Here is a 22,448-nt window from a genome sequence, read left to right on the forward strand (position 1 = left end):
GAGGGTATGATTTTCAGCCTGGTTCCCACCTCAGCCTTCAGGTGTAGTCTTGCCTTTTTACACCTAAAGAACCACTTACTGAGCCAGTCCTCCTAGCCGATTACCCAGCCCACTCAGTTTATTTAGCCAGCACATCTCCCTTGCCCAAGAACCTTTCATCAGTTGAATGTATAATTGTGGGGAACATAATCTGTTTATAACTCATGTCTAGACAATATAAAACTATAGTGCAATCATATTAACAGTGAACAAAAGAAACAGCATGTAGAGAGAGAGGGAGGGAGAGGGAGAGGGAATGGCAAGAACTAAATGAGTATAAAGTCTTTAAGGAAGAAGATCAAAACAGGGAAGAAGGAAAGACACAGAGTGGCTAATACCAGTGAGACAAGATTGTTGATGCCCACCCACAATCTCTTATCCTACTGAGATGTTGTGGCTACATAGACAGATAGAAGTCAGTGTTTCTTCAGCAACAGTCTAACCATGCATGAGTGGCTGGTTATGTATAATACTTTTATGGGGGTGTTGCAAAGCGCCTGGATGGCTCAGTTGGTTAAGGCTCCAACTCTTGATATCAGCACAGGTCATAATCTCGCAGTTAGTGTGTTTGAGACTCACATCAGTCTCTGTGCTGACAGCGTGGAGCCTGCTTGGGATTTTCTCTCTCCCTCTGTATGTGCCCCTCCCCTGCTCACACTCACGTGCAAGTACTCTCTTTCATGCTTTCCCTCTCTCTCTCAAAATAAATTAAATAAGCATTAAAAAAATACTTCTATAGGGAAGATTTTATGTTATTAAGTGGGGGAAAAGATAACAAAACAGTTTGTGTAAGGTTAAATTCATATGGAGTTTTTATGTGTATATAGGAAAATGCTTGGAAGGAGATTAATCAAATATCAACAGTAGCTATCTTTGATACTGAAATTATGGCTGAGTTTTTAAAAATCTCTTATCTTGCTCTGTATTTGTCTTTTTTTCTGTAATGAAAAGATAAAATAAAAAGAGCAGCATCTATAAGATCAGAGCCTACTTAATAATCCTTAAAGTCCTTGAGTTTCTGCTTTAGTAGTGAAGCCAGCCTGCTGGGTCTGGCAATTTGGAAATAAGAACTTGTCCTCAGCATGTCAGAATTGCTTGGTGAGGAGACCCCCACACAGCTGAGTTCCTATGAACTCAAGGGTTTTCTTGTGCTCTACATTTGGCTTTCTTAACTCTACACCAACCTCCCATATGTTCTTGCTTGAATAAACGCTTGAGTGAAGAAGTTCCTTGAATTGTGTTATAAGCCAGATCCTGTGAGCTTCCTGCTGTCCTCTGGAATCTGAGGGATGCTTGGTAGGTAACTTGTACAACAATGTGGGAAAAGTGGGGGGAGGGGTGGTTGATAATCTCAAATGTTCTGTCCAGTCACTAAAATTCAGATTGTCTTTCCAATCCAGTGATGATGGTATCCACCTATGTATTTTAATTTTTATATAAACTCCTAGAAGTCACCGCCACTTTAACTATAACACTTATCCTCACATGTAGTCTTGACATTTGCCTACCTCATTAGAGTCACTGAAGCCTGGAAGATGTACAACTCAAGGAATTTCTCAAAGAATGGATAGACATTTTCTAGATATGGAATTGGTACTGATTATATATTTTTGGTAGCAATATAAAATTTCTTTGAAATTTTCAAAGAAATTTTATTGAACTTATAAAAAGTCACTCAACTTAATGAAAAATATTAACAAATAAATATAAAAGATAGTACAAGGTGAGACTAATGTCATGAAAGCAATGTACAGGAGATTGAACTTGGGAAGCACTGTCGCTGAGTCTGGGGCCACAGTCAGGGTTAGGAATCCCGGAGCTGTTGTCTGTGACACATGTATGAAGAGACTTTCTAGTCTTTTGTCTTTTCATCTCTTTTCATAGTTAGCGACAGTGGTGCAGGTAGGTATTAGCTTTCTGTCTTCCAGAGAAACAACTCATTGTTCTCCACCTTGTGTGTGTATCTCTGAACCCATTAGTTTCCCCTGCTATAAACTGTTGTCACTAGAACACTTTGAGTGCTTAGCATAGAACCTGGCACGTAGTCAGTACTTGGTAACTGTTTCTTGTTAGTTGTATTCATTAATCATTTGTCATCATGATTTTACTTTTTACCTCTGACTAGTCAATAAGGAATACTTTATCTTTTTATTCATTTATGTTTTAATCCAGGCTGATAACAGGATTAAAATAGGATTGTATGCCAGTTGTACAACGTGTACGTTTGTGAACTAGGTTTAGCATTTGCATGCATTTCAGTAATTATTTGATTTGGTGAATTTTTGCTGCTTGCTGAGCTAATGTAGTATGTAACTTACTTCAGTGTTATGGCTGTTATGCAAGGATGTAGGCAGTAAGGTATGCTGCGTATTTGGGAGGACAGTCTATGATGGAGAAGATTTAACACTCTATGAATCCCTCGCAATGAGAATTAAAGGCCATGAGTATTTAGACTGGAAAATAATGAGAGTGTTTTTTTTTTTCAAAGTGGGACTACTTTTTCCAAAATTTTAATTCTAGTGTAATTAACAAATAGTGCTATATTAGTTTCAAGTGTACAATATAGTGACTCAGCCATTCTATATATTACTCAGTGCTCATCATGATAAGTGAACTCTTAATCCCCTTCACCTATTTCACCCATCCCCCACCCACCTCCCATCTGGTAACCATCAATTTGTTCTTTATGGTTAAGAACATGTTTTTTGGTTTGTGTCTTTTTTTCTTTGTATTGTTTCTTAAATTCCACATGAGTGAAATCATATGAATTTGTCTTTGATAACTTATTTCACTTAGCATTTTACACTCTAGATCCATCCATGTTGTTGCAAATGGCAAGATTTCATTTTTTATAGCTAAGTAATATTCCATTGTACATATGTACCACATCTTTATCCACTCATCTGTTGATGAAACTCAGGTTGCTTCCATAATTTGGCTCTTATAAATAATGCTGCAAAAAACATAGGGTACATGTATCTTTTCCAGTTGGTGTTTTCATATTCTTTGAGTAAATACCCAGTAGTGGAATTACTGGATCACATGATAGTTCTATTTTTAACTTTTTGAGGAACCTCCATACTGTTTTCCATGTTGGCTGCACCAGTTTGCATTCATACCAGCAGTGCCTGAGGGTTCTTTTTCTCCACATCCACACCAACACTTAACAAGAGTATATTTTAAAGCTCTCAAAACATTTCTCTGTGTTTTAGATAGTGGCATCTCATCTCTTACTGTTTTGAGGTTTTTTTTTTTCCTTGTGAAGTTATCTAGAACCATATTATAGTGGGATGGTGTACACCCACAAAATACCTCTCTCAATGCCTACAAGAGGCTGCAAGATTGTGTCTTGTTGCAAGTGTGAGAGTAAAACATCGCAGGTGAAGTGAATCCTTGGCCATTACTAGAGAAAGTCTTTCTGAGCTGCTCCCATGTAGGGCAGATGTTTTGCGGATTCTGATCTGTGTTTGAAAGGGATATTGGGTTTGTCCCAGATGTCCTCAGAGTATATCCACATTGATGGGATCAAAATCCAAAAGGTTCTCATGTAATTCAGGGCCAGCCCAGCTCTGAATGAGACTGTGCAACACTAGGCTGGATGGGTGCCCTTGGGCAGTATCTAATCTGACTTGCAGTGGTTCTGATCCCAGATCAGTTACAGATCTCTATAGAGGGAAGACTCTAGCTCTGATCCATGGATGCCTTGGCCTTACTCCATTCCTTAAATCCATCTGACCAGAGGGTAGAATGTTCTTCTCATTTATTCTACTGTAATGGTGTCTTCATCAGTCCTCTCAAATCTGTATCTAGCCAAAAATTAGCTCTAATTCAGTTATTTATTACAATAGTGCAGTATAAGTCATCAGGCCCATTAGATGATATTTTTGTGCTTTTTTTTTTTTAACGTTTTATTTATTTTTGAGACAGGGAGAGACAGCACATGAACAGGGGAGGGTCAGAGAGAGGGAGACACAGAATCTGAAACAGCCTCCAGGCTCTGAGCTGTCAACACAGAGCCTGACGTGGGGCTCGAACTCACGGACCGCGAGATCATGACCTGAGCCGAAGTCGGCTGCTTAACCGACTGAGCCACCCAGGCGCCCCTATTTTTGTGCTTTTTAAAGAAACAGTAAGATGCTTCCTTAAAATGAGATATAATATTGAACAAGGATCAATATTTTCCACAAATGAAAACTGTCACTTTGGCAATTAAAGAAACAGAAATATAGGAATCTAAAACTGAGATCAGTTTGAATCAGTTATTACTTGAAAATATATATATATCAAAATTTCAAGTACTCGATACCACAAACCCCAACACTCTTAAGGTGTTCTAAAACTATTTGTGGACTCAGACAAAGTAAACAGATAAGGATTTATGTCTGCAATTGTGAAAACACAACTTGGTTAATGAGGCTTTAATATTAATCAACTAAAAGACCACAAGATGGCAGGGTTTCTCTAAGAGGCTCAAATAAATCCTTTAAAGAGTAAGTGAGGCTCAAATAAATCCTTTAAATGGTAAGTTGATACAAGAAAATTGAAGCAGAGCTTGCTACAATAAGAAGATATTTTGAATGCACTAAGAAATGTCTGACTTGGAATGCAATAATTCAAAGGCAAACAATTTACTTAATTCTAGAAAATAACTTAGAAAATTTCTTGAAGGTTACTTTAATCATTTATTTTGCAGAAAGGGCCTAAGGGCCTAAAGTCTAGAAGGACTAATAACTGGACATTATTCATTCCAGCCATATAGACAGATATTATTTATAAAGCAAGCTCCAGAATGCGTATTTCTATGGGTCAGCACAAAGCCAGACTGACTTTCCATATCTTTTAATTCTTCGGCACATTTCAGAGTTTAATCCTGATAGTGGCACTGAGTCATCAAGAAAAGCATAAACTATGAAAACACAGAATTTGTATGATACATTTTAGAACTTACACTGAACAGAATTTGAATAAAGCAAGCTTTTGCTATCCCAAATACCTCTTTTGCCTACTGGGCAGCGCAATGTTCGATTATTCTTTTTTTTTTTTTTAATTTGTTTAATTGTTTATTTATTTTTGAGAGAGAGACAGAGCGTGAGCAGGGGAGGGGCAGAGAGAGAGGGAGACACAGAATCTGAAGCAAACTCTAGGCTCTGAGCTGTCAGCACAGAGCCCGATGCGGGGCTTGAACTCATGAACCGTGAAATCATGACCTGAGCTAAAGTCTGACACTTAACCAACTGAGCCACCCAGACACCCCAGATTATTTTTAATAAACAATTGCCTCGGCTGAAGATAAAATGGTGACCAGTTCCATCAACAGAGCACAGATGATAGTTTTACAAATCACAAGTTGTTTGCATTTCCTATGAATAATTGAAGGATTTGCTAGTATCTTTTTTTTGTTCAATAAGTATTTATTGAACACTTTGCACGTATCAGTATGTAAATTACTCGCTGGGTCTTTAGCTCTATCTCTTCTAATGAATGAGAAATTGGGAGAGAGGAGATCTCAGATTATTCTAGACCAATTAACTAGCTTTTTTGTTTGTTGGTTTATTCAGAATTAAGCCAGAATAAAATATATTATTTAATTGTATTGGCATTTATAAATGGAAAAGCCAACAGGAGATACTTGAGTAATTTGGATTTTGAGAAATATTAAAATAGAAACTAGGACTCATTGTCACCCACCTCATCAGCTCTAGGCAAGTCATTCAGTTGTTACCTCTGCTTGCTTGTGGCATTTAGCTCGGGGCCATTTCATCTTGTGTCCGGTAAGTGCTTGGATTGTAGTGAATGACTGCTTTGGAGCTGGAAGGGCCTAACACAGGTGATCACTAAGCCATCATGGTGAAGCATGGCTCCTACAAGCCCACATTTAAAAGGGCCTTGGCACCAAACTAGTAGGTTCATATTTGTATGACTTAGCATGTAAATAATTTCTAGCAAAAATGGTATCTCTTCACTGATTTTTTAAAGTATCTGACATCAAATAGGGTCTGAGGGAACAGTAAGAATGAAGGGATGTGAGCTCTACTCAAAAGACTGATGGAATCTCATTTGTTCATAATGAATTAACTGGAAAATTTTTTTTCTGTGTAATATTATATTTTCAGTTTTATGGTGAATTACGAAAGTTGTTGAGGATGGGTGGGGTAGAGTAATGGTCTGATTAGAAAAAAGGAAGTATGGAGACATTTTAAATGGTTGATACTCTGTAAGTAGTAATTTAGTTTCACTTAAAAATTGACAAAGGCCCAAGAAGTTTAATTTTTTATGGATGCCATATGATGAGTAAAAATTGAGATACAGAATTATTAGGGGAGAATGACCAAAAAGAATCTATGAAATGATGAAAGGAGGGGCTAGAAAAACAATTCTGCCAGAGTTCTACCAGATCATGAACAAAGAAATAGAACTCAAAGAAGTATAACTTGAGAACAAAGGTCAAGATATGACCTTGATTATTACTCTCAGATTTTCAATGTTGTAAAATCTGACTTGTTCTTGAAGAATCATATAGATGCAGACTGGATGACCTTTGTGGGAGCTCATACATGTAGAAATAATTTGCAGACTTGAGTTATAGCTAGGGAGGGAGATTCAAACATATTTGGTAATAAGTAAAGATTTTATTTTATATTTTTCTTCTGATTACAGCATCTTCACAACTATTTCACAGTGACCCTTGGAATTCCTGCTTGGTGTTCTTATGTCTTTTTCATCATGGCCACCTTGATTTTTGGCCTTCTCATGGGTCTGGTAAGAAATAATGCCATTTCCCCCGCTTTCTGTAAAGCCACATGGATTTTATGCAAAACTAGAAAGCAGCCAAGAAAGAAAAGATGCATAAAAACAAATATCATTTTGTGTATAATCTAAGAAGTTAAGTAGCATTTACTTGTTTGATATTACTGTCAGTGGTAATTTGAGATATAATGGAAAATTCATTTAATTGTTATCTCCTAATCCTATCCTGAAATATCCTGAAGATGTGTGCTGCCTAGAATATAGGCGGTAATGAAAGAATTGGAGACCTTATGTGAATTCATAGTCAGTTTCCAAGACAACCAAGTCAGCTGTGATTTCACACATTGCCTACTTGATTGGAACACTGTGGTGATAAGGCCAAACCTGTGAATTTGTTCCTTGAGTGAACAAGATGACTTTTTTCTTGTTCATATCCTCCAATTGAATCTCTAATCCTGACCAGCTACTTATACATAGACTCCAGTTATCCCAAGGTGGATTTTGTAAGATAAGGTAGACAAAAAACACAGTCATTATTATGGGAAAAAATAAGATGCAAAGCACATTACTATGTCTTCTTTCGGTGTAAAAAGTGGTATCTAATAGGTATCTGTGCATTTTCTTCCTAGATGTTTTAGGTAAGAATTGAAATAATAAATTTATTTATTTAGCTGTATAGACAACTGTAAGGGTTTTGGCATGTTTTACTCTTTATATAATTTTTTAATCTTTCTTTTTACCCACACTTGATCAATTTGAGCTTTAAGCTCTAAGATAAGTTCTTTTTTTTTTTTTTTAAGTGTATTTATTTTGGAGAGAGTGCACATGTGCGCAAGCCAGGGAAGGGAGAGAGAATCTCAAGCAATCCCCAGTGTCAGCACAGAGCCTGACACAGGGCTTGAACTCATGAACTGTGAGATCATGACCTGAGCCAAAATCCAGAGTCAGATGCTTACTGAGTCTCCCAGGTGCCCCAAGATAAGTCTTTAAAACCATTGTGCTATATATTTATCGCACAGCTCCTAAACACTATATGATAGGAATAATTGATGATTATTAAGAATTTATGTAAAAAGGACAAACATTTAGGTAGGTCTGTCCTTACACTGTATAATGCATTTCAGCTCTTTAGCAAGTTCTTTTTATTTTATTTGTTTACCTTTTTTAAATTAGCAAGTTCTTTTTAAAAAATTAGCTTAAAGGGGCGCCTGGGTGGCGCAGTCGGTTAAGCGTCCGACTTCAGCCAGGTCACGATCTCGCGGTCCGTGAGTTCGAGCCCCGCGTCAGGCTCTGGGCTGATGGCTCGGAGCCTGTTTCCGATACTGTGTCTCCCTCTCTCTCTGCCCCTCCCCCGTTCATGCTCTGTTTCTCTCTGTCCCAAAAATAAATAAAAAACGTTGAAAAAAAAAATTTTTTTAAAAATTAGCTTAAAGTGTTAGCAGTTGCTTTTATCCATATTGATATATAACTTGGGATGACAAAGTCAAACTCCCAAGAAGCCAAGGAGGCTTTTATTTGATTCGATTTGGCTTTGCTACAAACATGCTTATTTCAAATTATGGTATATTTGATTTGTGACTGCTGGTGTTAGCTTCACAGGTGGGGATGGAACTCAGATGTGTCATTCATTAGCTTGCATTAATCCTAGTGCTAACTAACATGTCCCTGACTGACTGGCCTTAAAGTATTTGACTTTGTATAAAGCTGACTGGATATAAATATGCTTCTCCTATCTATGGTCTAGTTCTGGATTGTTCTGGTGGTGTCTTTTAGGGCCACATGAGTGTGAGACTTTTGTAGGGGGAGCACCATGAGATACTGGGTGGTTCTCAAGTGGAGTTATGGAGAATGTAGGTTGAGCGTGAGCCTTTTGGAAGACCATTGGAAACTCTTCTCAGCATAAAGGCTTTTTGAAATTTATCTTTGAGGTCAACTTTAAATTCAAGAAATCAAGTCAGGCCTGTCTATGCCCTAACTTCATTTGGGAACTTAGATTCAAATAATCAGTACAGGAGGGTTATTAAGATTTGGCCTGAAGAAACAAGAGAGTTGATTCTAGACTATTCAAGTGATTACATGATACAGAATATCATTCCTTTATAAGAAATTGGGAGAGTAACTATTTAACAAAATAGTAATAATTTCAAAGCAGTAATAAACTCAGAAATTTTCCGGTAATACATTTCCATAAAATACCAAACACATATCTCTGATTCCTCTTCTACAACTGTAATACATACCAAAAGAAGCACACAACAACCAGAATTGTTGCCTTCAGGGAGGTCTGCAGGTGTGCAGTTCTGTCTTGTATGTTACCTTTGCCATTAACTGAGGGCTGAAAGCAGAGCCCAGGCATGCAGTCACCTGAGGCTTGGTCCTGGTGACCCTGGAATTTCTTCCCTGTATGAATTCTTATGGAGTTTAACTTCTACAGTGGCCAGGAGGGCAGGATGTTTTCCATAGAGAAGTCATTTCCTGATCAAGTCATTGTTTCCCACAAGCCTATTATGTTTTCTACTTTTTCCTAATTTTAGAAGATGAGAAGTCAAAACAAGGCTGCTGGTTTAGATTTTTGTTTGTTTTCGTGATTGAGCCTCACGATGGCTGAAATGTTAATACTAAATGTTATTTTGCACATGTCAGCAAAGGGCCTAGTTTTAGAAATCAAGTATATATTTTGCATTTTAAATCAATATGGGAAAGACCCTTAAGTGTATCATCTGTATATGAAATCACTCTGGCAGTGTCATTTTCTTTGATCAGTGACTCTGCTCTGAAGGATAAAAGACAGCAAAGCTCTAGGCAAACAGAAGAGCAGTGGAAAACACAGGCAGCGATCATATGCCTCTACTCTCCCGTCTCCATTTCACTTGGTATATGTGGTCACTGTCTAAATTTTGGTACTTGGGTAGATTATTTTTCTGTGTGTTGCTCCCCAGTGTCTAGCACAGAGCCTCCCTCAGAGGAGGGTCTCTAATATCAAGAGGCCTAGATTTCACTCTCTGTGAAAGGTGGCAAATCTGTCTCGCCTCCTCATTTAGTTGCATGGCTATCTGTATCTACCTGGGTCACAGCTGGAACGTGAAAATATAACCCTGGAAGGGAAGAGGAAGAAAAGGGCACTACTCCCCTATAGACCCTGCTTTTATTTATTTATTTTTTTGATTTATTTTTTTTTTTAACGTTTATTTATTTTTGAGGCAGAGAGAGACAGAGCATGAACGGGGGAGGGGCAGAGAGAGAGGGAGACACAGAATCGGAAACAGGCTCCAGGCTCCGAGCCATCAGCCCAGAGCCCGACGCGGGGCTTGAACTCACGGACCGTGAGATCGTGACCTGAGCTGAAGTTGGACACTTAACCGACTGAGCCACCCAGGTGCCCCTAGACCCTGCTTTTAAGCAGTGCCATTCTTAGTGGCTTAGGAAGTGGACCATTCCAAGGGAATAGTTCTCTAGATGAGAAAATAGATCTTGAACTGAGAGAATCTGGGAGAATAAGAGGGTTTTCCTTCCAGTTTCTGAATTAAGGCTATATGATGGAATTGTGTACTATTAGATATAAAATAGACTTTCATGATAGGTTAACCCAAATCCATCCTTTTGAGAGAGTTCCAGTGAGAAAGCAGTTAAATGACTTGTTCAGGGTCACACAGTTAATGAGAGACAAGGTTGAGGTTAGTATGCCTTAAGTCTTTTTCTAGGCCCTCTATACCTAGCCCTCTAGCTGGCCCAGGGAGCTTGTTCCTCACCAACCCACAGAGCTTTATGCATCCCACTGTCCTACCACACTGGTCTCCCCAGCCTTGCATTCAGGGCTTCCTCTGGATATAGGAGCCCCCATGGTCCAGTTTGGTGTAGCTTAGACGAACCAGGCAGCTGGTACTACCCATCCGCTCTGGACTATGCCCAGGGCCTTAAGTGATGCCTCCTTCAAGTGGTCATTCTTGATCCTTCCCAAACCCATAACTGGTTGTAATATCTGAATCTTTGAAATATCTGTCAAAGTGTTTTATTCATTTTTCTTATGAAATTCATGTTCCATATTGCTTTATGTTTAAACTGCCATTTTTTCTCCTTTTTTGAACTTGTCCCCACAGAAGTTAACACGATACCTTGAACCTAATGAACCAAATTTTGAGTAAAGTGGTAAATGAATATACAGATGGTGATACTCCTGAACACAAAGTAGAGTACTCATTTGATGTTTATGAAACTGAATCAAAAGAACTATGATATCAGGTTCTTTAAAATTTTAGAGCATCTTTAAAACACTAATGTATGAAGTAGTATTACTATCTTAAAGGCCAAGTCTGGGAGTCAGCTAGGTACAAGAAGGACACTGTCCTTCTAAATGGGCAGCTTCTTCCTGGTTGTATCTTTATGTTGTGTGATGCTGCATGGGAAGGTGTGAAGAATGGCTGCAGCTTATTCTGGGTCCAGGTAACTGCACCCCACACCCATAGCTTCATCACCGTGGCCCATGCCGGACTAGGCATGGAACAGGGACTGGGATGAACCTGCCCCTAAAGAGCTTGTAGTTTATCAAGGGAGAGGGATGTTTCTAGCAAGTAGAAAATGATTCATTCATATTTCATTAAGGTCGGAGATGAAGCCAAGTCAGTCACTGTCTAAAATAGGGTTTAGTTCATATCACTGATAACTTTTCTTGCAATTTATTTCTGTAGAAATTTCTTATGGTACTCTTAAGAATTCTAGACCCTGAAATAAATAGCCTTTTACTCAGGCATTGGTGAGAGGCAGCCATATACAGACTAGTTTTGTTTGTCCAGAGGGGTGTTTTTAAAAAGGCCGCTTTAGACTTGACTGATAGTATCCATTTTCTTATACCCGTTTGATTTACCAGTTTTTGGTGGGATCTCTATAGACATTTGACTTTGTGACCCCTGTTATAAATCAATATTTTCCTAAATTGTTACATTTGAAAAATTGGAAAGTCTTAATTATGCCCTTGTCCTTTTTGAGGACTTTTGACCAACCGCTAATTATTTGTCTGTAAATATCTGATTATAGATCCAAGACCTAAATTTGAGGCTCTTTGGTAATAAATGTCATATCTATTCACTGTAAAATCACTTTTTCCCTTCAGGTCTTGGTGATAATATCAGAATGTTTCTATGTACCACTTCCAAGGCATTTATCTGAGCGCACTGGTAAGTATGATAAACTCATGTGATAGAGTAGTTTTGGAATTCTGTGGCATGCCCTTTTGTGCTCAGATAGATACTGGAGTTTTCCCCCCTGACTCGCGAGGTGACCAAACCATCACTACTACCAAATTCTTTGAAATAAGTTTTCTAGGTCAGATTTGAACAAAAATGATTTTTTTTTTCTTCCCTTAAATTAGGTAATACTTCATTTTGGTCATTGTTTTTCCCCTTGAGTATATGCCCTTCATTAATTAGTTGACACCTTTTCCTTCATTCAAACTGGAATGAGGGAAGAGAACTCACATTTATTGAGTCTCAACCGTGTATCAGTAACTATTCTAAATCCTATAAAAACAGTCTTCCCAAATCCTTGCACTGCTCCACACTGTTTGTGGGACTAAACAGCCCTGGGTTTTCACGTTTTTATTCCTAGTTTTGAGACTTTGCTTGAAGTCTTCTTTGAGACTTTATAATTGTTTAATTTTATGTGGAAGTTTAACTAAATAAGCTTATATTTCTTTTCAGTTCTTGAAGTTCTCAAGACTTGGAGATTTCCGTAGATTATTAGAAAATATATTATGTTCCTTAGAATTGTTAAAAATACCATAAACCGGGGCGCCTGGGTGGCGCAGTCGGTTAAGCGTCCGACTTCAGCCAGGTCACGATCTCGCGGTCCGTGGGTTCGAGCCCCGCGTCGGGCTCTGGGCTGATGGCTCAGAGCCTGGAGCCTGTTTCTGATTCTGTGTCTCCCTCTCTCTCTGCCCCTCCCCCACTCATGCTCTGTCTCTCTCTGTCCCAAAAAAATAAACGTTGAAAAAAAAAAAAAAATACCATAAACCCAGTTTAAAGTAACTTAGGAAAAAAAGGAAATTTTATTAACTCACATAACTGAAAAATCTAGGGATGTTCTGGTTGCAAGCTCAGCCCAAGGGATGTTAGGTTTCTGTTTCTATGTGGCTGATTCAGTGGCTGTCAACAGCCCTAACTCACATTTTATCAGTTTATCAATTCCTGTAGAAAGAGAGAAGGCTTTTCTTCTTGACTCTGGCCAAAAAACTCCTGGGAAGTCCTGTGATTGGCTTGGCTTAAGTCACATTTCTTAACTAATCACCATGACTAGTGAGTGGGTCACTGAGTAAGCCAGAAGGAACCTTTACCCTCCCTGGCTCTGTGCTCTATCAGTCAACACAGTTAGTGAACTTTCCAGAGAGGAATGGAGAAGCCCTGGATGGAGGTAGGACACCGCCAGCCAGAGATCTGTGCAGTGTGATAACATAGCTTCAGATTGGAGAAAATGGTCACGGGCCCCACCCTTTCATTTCACAGCTAAACACACTCAATTGACTGCTGAATGACCAGTTTATTCAGAGGATGTTCCCCTCTTTTCCCTCCACAGAGCAGACTCGGAGGTCAGAGGAGGCTCACAAAGCTGAACAGTTGCAGGATGCAGAGGAGGAAAAAGATGATTCAAATGAGGAAGAAAACAAGGACAGCCTTGTAGATGATGAAGAAGAGAAAGAAGACCTTGGTGATGAGGACGAAGCGGAGGAGGACGAGGAGGAGGACAGTGCTGCCGCTCGCGTGGATGAGGAGAGGAACGATGCCCAGGACCAGGGGCCCCTGAGAGAGGTCCAGGAGGATGGAGAACCTGAGCCTGAAGAAGACACGCCTGTGCAGCCCAGCCCAGCCGACACAGAGGTGGTGGAAGACACACTGAGGCAGCGCAAAAGTCAGCATGCCGATAAGGGCCCATAGGTCTAGTGACGGTGTTTCCAAGAATTCAGACCAAAGGACTGTGTCAGCTTCCCTCTGGTCTGCAGTGTAAATCAAATCCATACTTTTTCCTGAATGAGCAAGCTTCTCTTAAAAAATGATCTCTAGTCATGTAGTCTTATGGCATTAAGCCTCATGTATATTAATGAGAGTCTTTCAGGCATGACAATCAGGAAACAGAAAGACAAACACGGTGTTAGATCTGTTTGAGCACTTAGTATGGGCACAAATTCATTTGCTTGGGGCTAGAGAGTTTTGACCTGAGAAAGCACCCCGCAGGCGCCATAAAATGAAAGCAAAGCAACATGAGCCTCCTCATAAGCAGCAGACGTCTTGTGGAAGTCTTTTGTGTGAAGTATTCATTTTTGTCAAATGTAAGAAACATCAGCCACCGCGGTGGAGAGACACTTTTTTAGAGGTAGAAATTGAGAGGGCCCTGGATTATTATGGTAGAAAAGAGCTTGGACATCATCCCAACTCTCCGAATCTCTTTTGCTGTGATTTATTTTTTACCTTTAGTATCTCCAACCTTCCCACCACGGGCCTGCAGGCGCCCCACATGCTTCACAATACTTCCTCAGTGATAGGCCACAGACAGCGGCTGGTTGACATCAGCCGCTTTCCTTCTTGACTTAAGGGTTTACATAATCCGGAACCAAAGCCCGTGACTGCCAAGCATCTTGAATGAAATGTTGTAACCTTTGGAGATTCAAAAGGAAGTAGGGGTTTTATAGGAGTGATTTTTGTTTTTGTTTTTTGCCAAAATGTAGTAATTACTTTTTTTCAAAAAGTTCCTTTAGCAATATTCTTTTGAAGCCAGAAGTGCCCTAAGTGTTGCCAGTACAAGGTAGTCTTGTGAAGAGAACTTGAATACTTTGTTGTTTTGTTTCCATCTCAAGGGGTTCCTTGGCTCTTGAACCACTTTATTATTAACTGCAAAACCATTTCTGGTTTTCGTTCAGTGATGTGCTTTTGGTGAAAGAATTAATGAAAGTGAATATCTGGAAATGAAAGATTTGGTTTCGTTTCCTTCTTCCTTAATCTTGTAGAGAATTTTATTCCTGTAAATCTCTCAATACTCAGTCCACTAAAAGTACCCAGGGGGCCTGATTTCTTTTAAAGAATCCATCCATCTACTTCTGTCTTACCTGATTTATGTCTTAGAATAAATTCGTAAAATTAGATTCCAAGCTTATGAAAGATGTCTAAAGTTGATCCTACACCCCTTGGGTCCAGACAGAAAAACAAGTAGTACAGGTTTATGAAATTCGAAAAGTTTCTGTCATCTTTATAAAGAAATATGCAGTATACTCCTGTCTGGCTGTTTAGATAACCCTTACCTCATATTAACTTTGAACAGGGGCTCATTGGAGGAGGGGGAGTTCTGAAACTCTCTACCCTCGGGCGGATGAATGGGTCTGTTGCAAGCCTCACACAAAGGGAGTTTTTATTCTGACAGAAGCTAGTTTTTAGAGATGGTTATTTTTCATCTTTCCAACTCAGTTACCTGACAGGCTCATCCCCTAGTACGGTGAGGTTCATTAACAGTCGCCAATAGTTTTTTGCTTCAGACAGCTACAGAATCTTGAGTTTGAAGCCATCACAGAACTGAGGGACTGGGGAAACCTTGACTTTGGCTCATTTCCTGCCCCTCCTGCCATGTAAGTCTCTGATACATCCTCACCCCAAGCACCATGGTTCTGATGGTGGCAGTTATGTCTCCCTAATATTGGGAAGCTTTTCTAGATCATTCTCTTCTCTTCTCTTCTGTCACTGGATTTCTTTCTCTGAAACAAAGTTTTTAAAGATCACTAAGTTCAAGTTCAGAGGTGTGGAATAAAAAAGGTTTCATTATTTGACTTTTTTGTTTAAACCTCCCCCCTTTGCCCATTCCCCTATATTAAAACTTTTTTTTTTTAAGTGTAGTGTTTGACCAGAAGGGAAGGAATGAAGAAATAAAATCCACTTTGGCTTTTTATAAATGTAAGGCCAATTTCCAATTGGACCCCAAATAGTATCTAATTATAATAAGAAAAATATATGTTCTTTCTCAACAATACTTGTAAAAAATTGGAGGAAGAGGAGAAAACAGTTTGGCGAAGAAGGTCCATTAAAAGTTGGAGCATCTGTGGCTACAGGTACCATTTTTTTTTTTTAAACATCCCAGCAAAAGATGGGGTTTTTACTCAATGGACTGATAAGTACACATCTAATTTAATCTCTTCCCACTTGAGGCCTTTAGGTTTGTTTTCAGTACTTACTGGATATAAAACTAAAGGGAAAAAGTCAACCTAAAATAATTTATGATTAGATTAACACCTCAATAGGATTTTGTGGATTTTTCGTGTGGATAATATATTTAATCCAGGAGCCAAATCATGGAAACACAATTTTGATTTTAAAAATTAAAAAATAATCATGCTTCCTTATGTTGCAATATCAGTTACTTACAGAATAGTTTTTTATGTAACTCAAATCAGGAAAATTAAATAAAAGTGACTCTAGATTTTGGAATAGAAGTGAAATACTTTACATGGGAGCAGTTGGAGCAGGGTGTCTTTTCGCTGATCAGAAGGAAAATTTGAAACTTCTACCTTTTTCTTAGTTTCTTTTATCATTCATCTCTTGCTAGATCTGCTAAAGCACCCCAACTTGCTTAGAGCTCTCTCATTGAAGCAATGAGTAGACAATCCCACTTCTTTCCTTCCCTTTGAAGTGTAAGCACTGAATGGGGTGACAGGCAGGACTCCTCTACTTCACAGGTCCCTGCACTGCATGGGTGCATACTTACCACCTGAACTGATGCATATGAGCCCTGTTAGCCACAGGACTCCTTAACTACAAAAAGAAATCCAAAATAATGACTGTAATAAAAAGTAAACAAGCTTTAGAGAATGCCAAATTTTGACTTTTTTATGGCCCCAATCCTTGCTGATAGCTATGGCATTGCTACATGATTTGAGTTTATATAAGCCTGCAGAGTCCACAGTGCATAACACCTTTGGGGAAGGATGATAAAAAATGTCTTCTGAAGTGAGCACTTAGCATACGACTTTTTATGACCAAGTATTTAAGACTGGAGCCTGTATGCTGCTTTACAGGATGGCAAGCATTAAAGAGTCCAAAAAAAAAAAAAAAAAAAGTAGAAACAATAGGGTACACCTAAGATTTCAGTATAAAATGTTAAATTGGCATGAAGTGAGAGAAAGAAGGGAAAGATTGGTGCTTTCGCTAATGTGTATCAACTTATCTCTGTCCAACTCAGTGTTGAAGTGTTATCTGCCAGTATTATAAACGTATAATTGACCCATCCCATCAAATATAACAACATTTTGAAAAGTATTCATGTAAATCTTTTGTGCCAACAGAAAACTTCCTCCTTGTTCAGTATCTTTACCTCAGTCCTACATTTTGATCCTCTTCAGATTAGTTTGTCTTGAAAAACCAAACACGGAGTCATCAAGTCTGATGAACCTTGATGGGGCAGCTTTTTGAGTAGCTTTTCTGAACCAGGAGATTTGGTTGAAAGGCCTTTGGTAGTTTCAGACCAGGACATGGCCTTCAGATGGCCTCTTCTCGGTCAAGTTTCACGTGAACTGTGCCATTGTTTCTGTGTGCCTCAGACCATTTTAACATGTTTCCGATGTAGTGTGATTGTATTTGTTCCTAATTAGTTTCTTTGTGCAAATGCAGTTTTTACACTAAAAATACTATTTATTTGTATTGTAATACATTCTAAATTTGTTATTTATATTTTTTGTAATAGTTGTAATTATTTAGCTCAGAGATATTTAATTATTTTTCTCTTCATCCATGTGTTCTTTGCTTCCTCAGATAGCATCTGCAGTAACTGGAAACAGTAATAGGAAATCAAGATATAAGCCTCAAGCATTATATTGCTTGAATTACAAATCACCTTATCACAAAATTGTATAGAATCTTTGATCATATTCCTTTTTATTTTATTGTAAACTTCTATTTGCAGCCAAACCTAATGATAGTGATAAGTAAAATCAAAATAGTGTATGGCTTTTCATAGAACTATTTTCACAAAAGTCATTCACCTAGGGAGTGAAAAATACTGCTTTGTTAAAAAATAATTTTCATCTGTCCATTCTGCATCCAATCTGTTTCCGCCCCCTGCCCCTTTCTTTCTGTCCTCTTTTTGACTTGGTGAAATGCAAACCATGTGCCTTTTAGCTACTTTGGAAAGTGCACAAACCAAGGACAAGTGCAAAGATCCAAGACTTCCTCTTTGTTGTAGCCATTGTGTTGCCTATAGAAACTCATTTTACTCATTTGTCAGGTCTCCCTTGGCCCAGCCCTGAGGTGTGGAGGTGGCCAGGGCTGGTGAATATGGCAAAGGATGCTGCTAGTCCTTCAAGACACTGTGGACTGACCTGGTCTCCTGGGGCATTCAGAAAGCTCTGGTCTACACCTAATCCTTCTTATCATGGTAGCATTGGAAAAGCACAAAGGAGATGAGGTGACTTTTAAATGCCCTTAGGGACTGAACTATGGATATTGGATTTTTCATTTTTGAAAAAAATTTTTAATGTTTATTTATTTTTGAGAGAGAGAGCGAGTAGGGGAGGGGCAGAGACAGAGGGAGACACAGAATCTGAAGCAGGCTCCAGGCTCCAAGCCATCAGCACAGAGACCGAAGTGGGGCTTGAACCCACAAACCGTGAGATAATGACCTGAGCTGAAGTTGGAGACTTACCGACTGAGCCACCCATGCTCCCCTGGATTTTTCACTTTTGAAAGATGGTAACGGATGTGCAGCTAGAAGAAAATGATTAAACTTCCATACTGCCAAGTCATTCTTTCAGAGAAACTGCCTCAGAAGGCTCTTTTGTCTATGTAGAGAAAAATACCCATTATACAGTGTCGCAGCCTACATGAACTTGGTCATACATCCTTGGTGGGAGAAAAGCCTGCAGCTTCTGAAGGCAAAAACACCAAATCTGGAACATATTCCACAGTATTTGGAATTCTATCTTAGAACATGTGAATTTCTCAAGATTGGTGACTGTATTAGGTCAGTCTAGACTGTGTTTACAGACTCCCAAATCTCAGAGGCTTTAAGAACAAGAATTTTATTTCTGCTTCACTTAGGTTAGATTGGCCAACCCAGATAATAGTTGCTCCGCTTCATGTAGGTTTTTCTGGGACCCAAGAGAGGTCAGGAGAGGCTTTGCTGTCTAACATGTGGCTTCTAAGGTGGTTATGGTCATTTTCATCCAACCAGTCTAAAGGGGAAAGAGCACAGAGGAGTGTTTCTGGGAGATCTTAAAGCCAGGCTGCCAGGAGGCACATACGCATTACTTTTCTCATTCCTGTGAGAAGACTTAGTCACGGGGTCACGCCTAATCGAAAGGGAGGCTAGGATGTGTCGCTTTGCCACGTGCTTAATAAAAAATGGAGATTAGAGAGCTGGCCTCTCTGCCACAGTGATGTCATTTTCCTACCTTTGCCACCTGAGCGTCTCACAAAGAGCAAGCCCATGTGAAATGTTAGTCACATGAACGCACTGGTGGCAGGAGAGGGAAGAATGCTTGTCTTCCTTCTGGGCTTTGTTATATTTGATCTTCAAGATTCCAGACTTTTCAAACTGTGAATGGTGTGTTCTTAGAGAGTTTATATTTTATTTGGGAAGATGGATATTAGTAAGCAGGAAAAGAATTACAATGTGAGTTTGTGAAAAAGGAACCCAATCTAGGTGAGAGTTTAGGTGGTACATGTGACCAGGAGGGCATGATCAGGGTTGCTGATGCAGAGATAGATTTGGGACCCCTCCAACATACACACATAATCTTTACACTGCACATGTGGCAAAATAGGACTAGCATTTATCTCAATGAGAGGTTCTTGGCTGAGCCATTGGGGTAGATTCTGGGCCTCCTTTTCCCTTTGTATAAGGGAGTGATAGAGAAACAGCTTGTTATTCATCTTTTCATGAGCTGTTTCTTCAACTTTGATATCTTTGATATCTAATCAGTAATTTATAAACTCCATAAATCTCCCTAAATGGAATTCTAGTTGATAGACATCTGGTTAAACGTGTTAACCTAAAAATGACACTATAGAAAGATTGATACTATCAGAATTCTTTGTGTTCTGTTGTTACTGGTGGGGCATATAATTTCTAAAATTACTTATTATAATTAGTTACTTTGGTAGAGCACATAGGATAGACCAAAAGCACATTTGTATCCCAAAGGGACAACCTGCAGGATTCACAAAATTACACAGCTGCCACTCCATGGGATTGTCTTCAAATTCTAGCTCTCTGTGCAATAAATTTTAAGCATGAGTCTCAATCTAATAGTATTAGAAGCCAGCAGGTTATGAGTTGGCCATTAGCTTTTAATTATTTTACTAACAGCAATTTTGTATAGAGTATTCTAAGACTTTTCATATCCTTGACTACTCCATAGTATGGCATCAAGTCACCCGGCCCTCCTTCAGAGCCTTTACTCTATTGATACTAAAAAAGGTAAGAATTACCTCCTAACAGAGAAAGTTGTCCCATTAAATTGCATAGAATAGGATGATTTCTTTTTTCTTCTTTTTAACACTTATGAATAGTATTTGTATTTGTTTTAAAATGACAGTTCTGCTCTCATGCTGTAGCAGAAAGATAGGCCCCCTGTTCCATGAGTACAATACAATCCTAGTGACAGGTTAAAGTAATGACCTTGAGAAACAGGCCCATCAGTACTCTAGAGCAGGGAGAATGGCTTCATTTATAATATGCAAACAGAATGGTGATTTAGGGGCAAACCCATCAAGAGAGATCTTAGTGTACATTGTTCCGAAAAGGGTTAAATTGTTGGCCTTTAACAGGCTAATGATGTGACTCCCCAAGGAGTTTAATCTAGCATTTCCAAGACTTTTTTGACAAGCAATGTTGTGGAACAGAAATTTGAAAATCCTCCCACTTTAAAAACTCAAAGTGTTGGCAAAATATAACTCCTCTTTTTAAAGGCAGGGCTAACTGCAAAAGAAAGAATTCACAGGGACCGAAAACCATGAGGTAAATAAACGTGATGTGGTTCTGGGGCTGCCTCAGTGGGTGGTGGTTGTGGTGATGGTGGTGGTGATGGTGGTGGTGGTGGAGGTAGAGATCTGTGCCCTAGGTAACCACAGAGCACGTATTTTACTGGCCACATAGGTATAGATAAAAGGTCTTGACTATAGCAAGGTCAGAAGTTGGAACTGAAATTGCAGAAACTTCCTAGCTGCATCCTCAGTGAAACAAAAAAATCTGCTCACTTGCACATGGAAACTACCATAAAGCTTCCTGTCTCATCCTGGTCTGTGTGTTCAAAACTAGCTTCCCAGAGAAAGCGTGCATAGCCATGGGCCTAACCTTTACATATAGAAGTTTGAATTTACACTAGTTTCATTGTCTCAACAGGTGCCAAACCAAGAAATTATTTTTTTTACGTTTTTATTTTATTTTTTGAGACAGAGAGCATGAATGGGGAGGGTCAGAGAGAGAGGGAGACGCAGAATCTGAAACAGGCTCCAGGCTCTGAGCTGTCAGCAGAGAGCCCGATGCGGGGCTCAAACTCACGGACTGCGAGATCATGACCTGAGCCGAAGTCAAACACCCAACCAACTGAGCCACCCAGGCGCCCCCAAACCAAGAAATTATAATAAAAAGGCTAATGGGGAGAGGGGACATACTAGCAGAAGGAACCACAAAACTAAGTGCTCTTGAAAACACCCTCAACCTGGCATTAAGATTTCCATAGATAAAGCCCCACTTAAGATAAACTCGCAATCCAAAATTACAAAGTGCACAAGGAAACCGTTAATCAGCAGAATTAGATTTGTCCTAGTCCTTGAAATAATATCAGATAAAAACTTTAAACTTTTAAAAATGATTAAAAACATAGAAGGAACATAAAACACAAAAGAATAATGTCCTTTTTTTCTTCAGAACACCATATTTTAGGTTTGTGCTGCATATATCATCAGTATTTCAATCCTTTTCACTAGTGTATAGTATCTCATTCTATGTGGTGTTTGCCCATGCAGAGTGTTTCCAGTTTTTGGATGGCCCTTTGAATCTTCTGATTATGAGGCATTCCCAGAACTACTTTATAATAAGCTTTGGTAGAAATACTGGAATGAATGTTAGAAATATATTCCTCAGGATTTTCCAAGATTTGTTCTTATATCACCAGAAAGCAGTGTGCATCACCCTTGCAGGGAACAGATGCTTGAGAAAATAGATGCTGGTGCAGGTCTTCCTGGTTTGAATCCCAGGTCCACCATTTGCCTGTGGTATGAACCTGAGCAAGTTACCTAACTTCTCTGTGCCTCATCTTTACAGTGGGGTAGTAAGGGATTTCCACATCTATTAATGAAGTTCTAGACAATTTTAACCAACCCTCCTAATTAAGGCAACTAGAAAACATACTCTAAAATATACATTTATATGTGTATGTTAAAATATTAATATAAATTTTAGACACACACACACACACAGTGCTTGAAGGCATCAGAGTTTACAAGACAGTGAAGGATTACCAAGCCAGGATCTAGGGGAGATGGAAAGGTCAGGAATGCCATGCTAGTGTGTTCTGAGCTGCTTTCCTGGGGGCATTTGGTGTTTCTAGGAGCAGGGATAGAGAGTGTGCCATGGGGCTGAGTGTTACTTTTGACAACTTTGTCTGGTTGAGGGAACAGGGATTGGCTGAGGATGGG

The 22,448-nt window shown here is 39.1% G+C and overlaps 1 protein-coding gene across 1 annotated transcript in view; it reads left to right on the top strand.

Moving 5' to 3' along the window:
* Positions 1-17,478, top strand: part of TMX4 (thioredoxin related transmembrane protein 4) — a 45,920-nt gene extending 28,442 nt beyond the window's left edge. The window contains exons 6-8 of the mRNA XM_025931835.2: positions 6,697-6,798; positions 11,894-11,957; positions 13,351-17,478. Of these exons, the coding sequence (XP_025787620.1) occupies positions 6,697-6,798; positions 11,894-11,957; positions 13,351-13,709 (525 nt within the window). The 3' untranslated portion in view covers positions 13,710-17,478. The remainder of the gene's footprint in view (positions 1-6,696; positions 6,799-11,893; positions 11,958-13,350) is intronic.
* The last annotated feature ends 4,970 nt before the right edge of the window (positions 17,479-22,448 follow it).

This window comes from Puma concolor, chromosome A3 (assembly GCF_028749965.1).
Source record: "Puma concolor isolate L17-30 chromosome A3, mPumCon1.1.hap2, whole genome shotgun sequence".
In the NCBI taxonomy this organism is placed as follows: Eukaryota; Metazoa; Chordata; class Mammalia; order Carnivora; family Felidae; genus Puma; species Puma concolor.